The following is a 7206-nucleotide window of genomic DNA, read 5'->3' as shown; positions in this document are numbered from 1 at the left end:
AACTATATGCAAAGCTTCTACTTAAAGTCTTATTAGCATACTTATTATTACACTTTACAACCTGCAGCAGATCAAAGGCCCTTCAAGCAAATTGTCTACTTGTCCCGCGCTTGCTTATACAGCAATAATATTATTTGGAAATGAGGGCACATGATAATAAATCTACATGAAATTGGAGTATGCTGACTCTTTATCGAACTAATAAACGGAAAATTTTCTAGAATAATCGTAACAGGTTCTATTTTTAACATCGTCATCGTAATTCTATTTGATAAAAGTAAGCAAATATATGACATTTATGAGAAAATCTAAAAAATCTTTTTATTTTAATTTAAGAAATTTGGTATCTAGGCTTGAATATCTCTAGACTGATTTGTCTTTATATTCTTATTCTTATATTATAATTTTATATTCTTATTCTTGTAATAAATTATTTATTAATTACTTGTCAAATAATAAATAATTTATGTGAGATGCAAAAATTCTCGCAAAGAAAATTAAGAGCTTCTATATACAATGAAAACAGCACATTAAATATTAAGTTCCAATCACTTCAGTAATTTATGTCAGTGATAAAAGTTTTGTTTGAAGAAAAATTAAGTAATTATTTACACTCTTGTCGTTGAAATAATAGAAGTTGAAACTATTGTATATAATTTTAAAACAGTTCAGTTCATTCATATGATTTTATTTCTGAAGGAAAGTAAAATATTTCAAGGATTTTAGAGAGATAATCTTGAAATGATAAAAGTATTTTAGTATTTTATCGCAACTTATCTAATCTTGCCAATTTTGCATTGAACATTAACATTATCAAAAATAATTTGAACTGAATAATAACTACAAGTACCTGTCTCTTAATTTCATTGTGCAATTGTTAAATTATTATGACACATGTTTTTATTAAATCGGAAGTCATAAATTCATTACCAGTAACAATATTATGAAGATATTTCGATGTGATCTTTGTTCGTGAACCTAAACTCAATAGTTTGACCTTGTGATAAGAATTCTGTTTTTTTTTCACTGTCCCAATTACAATCGAGAATTATATAATATGCATCGTATATACGCTGACAGCAGGTTCATTTTATATTGCAGTATACTTTTCTTAATGATTATTTTTATCTAAACAAACAAACAAGTGACCCTTAGTGGCCTAAGTTCCTATCACAGTTACATTGTGGGAACGCTTATTAAATAATATAATTAAGATTTTATATTATTAAATTGTTATTAACATTTTTCAATGTTACGACTTGCTAAACAAATATATCCTAAACTATAAAGCTTTCGTATTAATTTTAATGTATTTATATTTACTAAACTCCAAAATATGCATTTAAATACGATTCTCCATTAGGAAACAATTATCACGAATGAAAATAATTTACTAATAACTAAAACGGTGGGTAAATAATTAAAAGGCGGAATAATTTTCAACACGAGTATATTGTTATGATAAATTATTATTAAAAATCCTAGAAAAAATGGATGTTACAAAAGATGGAAGGAATAATTACTGGCATTTCACATCCAGCAACTCCTACATTGCCAAAAATTTATAATCGTAATAATAAAAATATTCCAACATTTTACTTTATACCCAGACTAAGTAAAATATTTTAATGGTTGAGTTGAACACAATAAATAAGTTTGTATTTACTACTGGTAACATTTATTATGACTTGTTCCTTTGAATTAAGATAACATAGATAACCTACGACTAATATTAAAACTAATAGCAATGGTCCATGGTTATAAACTTATAACTTATAAGGCACTTACAATTATATGACTTATATATATTTTATAAACAATGTTACTAATGTTATAAAAATATATAATCTAAATCATATTACATATAAACATTAGTGTTATGCTTACAAAAAAAAAATACATAATATAACCGAAACTATTGTAAGGAAATATAATAATTTAGATGTTTCTTAATGATCAAGACTCTACTCGCTTAGCTAACATTTTTTTATTGTCAGGAGTTTTACCATTTAGTTCTATAGCTTCCAAAACGTTTTCATCGCGACTTTTGTAAGGTGCTGGACCTATTAATGATAAAACGACAGGTAGAAATAACAAGCCATTAAATAAACCAAATATTATTACCAGCAAAAATATCTTAAAGAAAGATTGAAATGTATACGCTTTCGACATACTTAGAAGAGATAAAGAAAGGAAAGTCGAACCACCGCCTAGCAGAACTGCGCTGCCGATAGATGTGACTGTGTTGTATGCTCTCTCGCCACGATCGCCTTGGGTCATAGTTAAAAATGTATGCCCAACGTGTGCAGCATAATCAACACAAAGACCAATTGCAAGTTCTAGACCAATGCAACACACGATATCAACTGTCATACCCCACTGTTGCATTCCTCCTAATACATTTACAATTGTGAGTAAAACGCAAATGAATATCCATAGACACATTTGAAGATTTGTAATTAATATCACAGTGCAGAGCATGACACAAAGCAATGCTAGTTCTATGTTTCTCTCCACTTCAACAGCTATAATCTCGTCAGTGACCCAATTTGCGAAGGCCTTGGACCAGACGCTCCGGTACCCATCACCAGTAGCTATGGATGCAGATTTTACAATGTCTTTAACATGATTCATTGCGGGTATATACTCCTGAGGACCCTTGAAACTTGTGAATCTAAAAGATAATGTTGTGGCCCTTATATTATCAATAGCTTTACCACAAGCATGTGGCCCCGAAAATTTAAAATTTACTTGAAATCTACCTCCAACTCCACTGTATATAAATCTTGACAAATAATTTAGAAATTGGCCTTCTGTAATAGAACTTGAATTCAGTAAGTTGTGGTTAAAATTCTTTAAGACATATCCATGAAAAGTTTCTACCCATGTGACAACATCAGTAACATATGATTCATTCCGTAAATCCTGTATCATGTTGTACAAATTATTAAATTCTTTATAGTAATCCATATCTCCTAAAAAAACCATAGCTGGATAACCTTCATCAGGATAGTAGTGCTCATGGGTGTTCAAAAATTGTTTATAATAAGTATCATCAGGAATAAACCACTTTTGGTCAAACTTTTGTTCCAATTTTAATACAGCTGCTATATTAACACCTGTTACTATTAAAACAAATAAGATGACTGTGGCTTTACCAGGAATAGTAAAAACAATATTTTTATAGAAACTTTCTAAAATCTTTTGGAAAAATGTAGTTTTTGATGATACATTGACATCATTATTATGTTTATAACAGAATATAATTCCATTTCTCTTGTCACGAATCCTTTTTATGTCTATTGTGAAAACTGCAACAAAAAAAGTAACAGAATAACAAAATATGAAAAATACACCAACTGCAGCATAGATACAGAAGGATTTCAAAGAAGGAAGAATTGTTATGGCACCTATCAATAGAGCAACAATATCTGTGAAGGATGTTATTACTATTGACACACCTGCATGCTTCAGCATATGACCTACTTTAACAGGAATACTTCGGTGTGACTCTGATTGCAAAACTATTTTCCAACATGCATTCATCACAAACATATCATCTACTCCCAGGCCCATAAGAAGAAATGGTAATGATGAGTGAACAGGGCCAAATGGGATACCAATCAAGGAACACCAGCCCACAGTAGTAATATATGCCATACCAACACTCAGTAAACCTACACCACCTAATGTCAACCTAATCTCTAGCCAATTGAAGCGAGAAACTGCCATCACAACATAAAAAAACATTAACATAATACCTATAGATAGTTTATCCATGTCATTAAACATTGTTTCACCACTTATATCTGCGAAACTTCCTCCTGTTTCATAAAAAAACTTTATATTTTTTGGTGATGATAAATTACTCACATATTTTAAATATTTTTTCTCCCACATGGCTAATGGGACTGTCACCCAGTCTTCTGTACCAACTAAGTTTCCTACTTCATTGAGATCAACCTCTGACATATTAACATACATATACCAAGTAATCAGTACTGACTTGGCTGACACTATTAGACCATTTTCATCACGCTCAACTCCCCCTAACTGCTTTGTATAATCAACAGAATGGCCAGTAACAGGATTTATTTTCACCTCATTAACATTTTTAATAATATCAGACTTTGTTAGATTTTTTATTAACATTTCATCATTTTTCCAAATATCTACAATACTATCCTGATAACAAGAATGTGAGAAACTCTCAATAAAACTACAATAAAAATCATTGTCAACTAAGAGAGATGGATCATAGTAATCTATATCATATCCGTCATGTTTAAGTTTAGATTGACTATTATTAGATTTAACAAGCACCTCAGATCTAGCTTTCCAATTTGGACTAACAAAGGCAACTACAGGTACTTTAAAACACAAGTCATTTTTAGAATATGTTCTATTATTATAATGAATTTGAATGGATGAGACTTCATTTGTTATATTGCTTAACAAATGTATAACATGTGGATCTAGTACATTGTCTGCAGTAATTAACAATTTCTGCATTCTTAAACTAGTTCCAAAATTATCTATGTACCAATTTGTGTCATAATAAAAGTCTGATTCTGGAGGCACCCATAATTTCATAGGATTCTTCTCTAAGTAGAATGTGTAAAGTCCACAGCAACTTAAGAGGACAAATATCCATGTTGCAGCTATTACCTTCCATGGATTCCTAGCCACAAACACGCCCAGAGAAAAAAATATCCTCTCAACAAATGTTACAAAAATTGAAGAAATGTTTTCCCATAGCTGCTGTGGAGACTTAATTTTCTTTTTACTAGGCATAGGTGATAATAAGCAACCACAACAATTTTAAAGTTTTAATTCACTTCACCTAACTGTATCTCAATATTTTCACTATTTCACAAAAATTTTTTCACTGAAATATTTGTTTTAAAACACATGAGAGTTCATATTAGTATTATTGTTTATTTACATCTATCATTTTTTGTACTATAACTTCACCAGATTATATCGTGAATGAATTTATACACAAATGCAACTTGTTAAAGTTTGTTTTGAAACAATTCTCAAGTTGCATAGTGATATATATGTGGAAATGTGCATTCAAAGCATATTCTTAATTTAGAATATATATAATAAATACGCGATTTAAGTAGGAACCGTATACCGAAACAAAAGTCGCGTTCATCGCGTTACAAGCTACACTGAACTGGATCAGTGTGACAGTGTCACTACTCAGTACTCACTGATAAAATGGTGAGTATGCTGCGAAGTCCGATAGGAAGGGATTACAATTACTTACGATAACCGGTAACTGTTTAGTAATTTTGCGGCTATTGATTACGTAATAAATCTGAAAGTTAAAACAAGTTTTGACATGAGACTTATAATAACTGTTTTTACAACAGTGAGAAAAGGACATTCAAGACCATTTATAGTTTGTATTAGCCTTATAATTTTACGGTACTCTTAAAATACGTACATTAATGTGTCTTCTAGAGAACTCGATCCCAGGATCCCGATAATTTTTTAGTCTCGAAATTATCAGGGGTCAAGTCTAATGAATCCCGGGATTTTTGGGATTGCTACAAATTTTAAATAAGTTAATGAAACGAATGAAATCTATAATTAAATATGAAACGAATGAAATCTATAATTAAATAGGTTCTTTAGATTATGGTTAATTTAAAAACATGACTACCAATAGCCATTAATCTCTGTAGCATATTTTAAGTCTTCTTTTCTAGTTTATTTAAATAAGTTCAAAGAAGTTGATTTTTTGAAGTTTATTGTGAGTTTGATAAATTATTTACATAATGGTAGGTAGTGTCCACTTGGAAGAGTCCAGAAATTGTGTTTTAAGTGTTCACCCACAAACAATTAGGGTTCCTTTACTATCACAGATTTGTTTGTAATGAGCAACGTTGTTCGCCCTGGTTCTTTGACAGGGTCACAAGATGTGAGGGCAAGTGTGAAATCCACCTCACCGACCAAAGTCGTGCAGCCGTATCACTACTACAGGTCTATAGTAATATAAAATTTGCAAAAAAGTATTTTTACTATAGTTATTATTCATACTGTTAACCTTACTTCTTGATATTATATATAATGATCGCTATATACATATTTATGATTGTTTATAGATGTTTAATCTTTTTTTTTTATTGTTTTAACAGTTACACCAATCTTCTTCATAAAAAATTATACTACTTTTGAGGTTGTCTCGTAGAAATCGCTACTTTATATAAAATATAACTTCCATGAGTTGTTCCTTAAAAAAAATCACGGACGTTTGGAACAATTTAAAACTTATAACTTATTGTGATGTGTAAACGACATTAATGGCAAGTTTTACCAGAATCTGTTCAGGAGTTTTTCCATGACAAAGCAACAAACATCCATACATTTAAAAAAAATTTTGCATTAATAATATTTGTAGGATCTGTAACAAATAAACTTATAAGTTGAAATATTATTCAAATGTAGTCTTTCCTACTTTTGATATAATTAAAAACATAAAGATTCAAATTTACAAGTCAGTAACCTAGTTCTGGATTGAAATTATCTTGGAGAGATAAAAGAAGCCCAGATGAAAACCCTGACCTATTTTTTTTGCAACGAAAATATCAAATTGTATAAAACATACCGAAATATAATTATAACGGTATACAAAAATTTACCATTGACTTTTTAATTCTTATTTAGTTGAATTAATGAATGTACCGATTTTATATTAATGTTTACTTGGGGTTAACAGTTACTTATTCAATAATGTTTTTTTCGCTTAATCAGTTATGAGTTAATGTTATAGTTATTTTTATGAGTTTCGCCTCTTTCGCTGCCAATGGTATAAACTATTTGTTAACAATTAATTTTTTTACGGAACACGTGTAAAAAAGATAATCAATATAATTGGAGGGTAGACCGTAGACGTCCGGTAAATCACTTAAGCGGTTTGAGGGCGGAGCCTCCCATAGTGAAAACTATCCTATACACGTAAATTTTGAAACACTAGGCAGTGGACTTTTCCGGAATAAAGAAATCGATACAAACAAAAATCATAACTTCTTAACGATTATATAAAAAGCTTGAATTGAAGATTAACTATTGAGTTACTTTTATATTCTTAATAGAATTATTATTAAGAAGACATGGCACCATCAATTAATTTAAAATATCATTAAGTCTTCTTGGAAACTATCCAGGACTGTTAAAATATATATTCAATAATAA

General features: G+C 29.9%; 1 protein-coding gene across 1 annotated transcript; it reads right to left on the bottom strand.

Moving 5' to 3' along the window:
* Positions 1–1433: 1433 nt before the first annotated feature.
* LOC116766847 (NPC intracellular cholesterol transporter 1-like) lies at positions 1434–5560 on the bottom strand. Its single transcript, XM_032656971.2, has one exon. The coding sequence runs from the start codon at positions 4792–4794 to the stop codon at positions 1957–1959; it is 2838 nt and encodes a 945-aa protein (XP_032512862.2). The 5' UTR covers positions 4795–5560; the 3' UTR covers positions 1434–1956.
* Positions 5561–7206: the final 1646 nt, after the last annotated feature.

This window comes from Danaus plexippus, chromosome 10, assembly GCF_018135715.1.
Source record: "Danaus plexippus chromosome 10, MEX_DaPlex, whole genome shotgun sequence".
Classification (NCBI taxonomy): domain Eukaryota; kingdom Metazoa; phylum Arthropoda; class Insecta; order Lepidoptera; family Nymphalidae; genus Danaus; species Danaus plexippus.
Note: the sequence above shows the minus strand (reverse complement) of the source record. Positions and strands in the feature narration are given on the sequence as shown.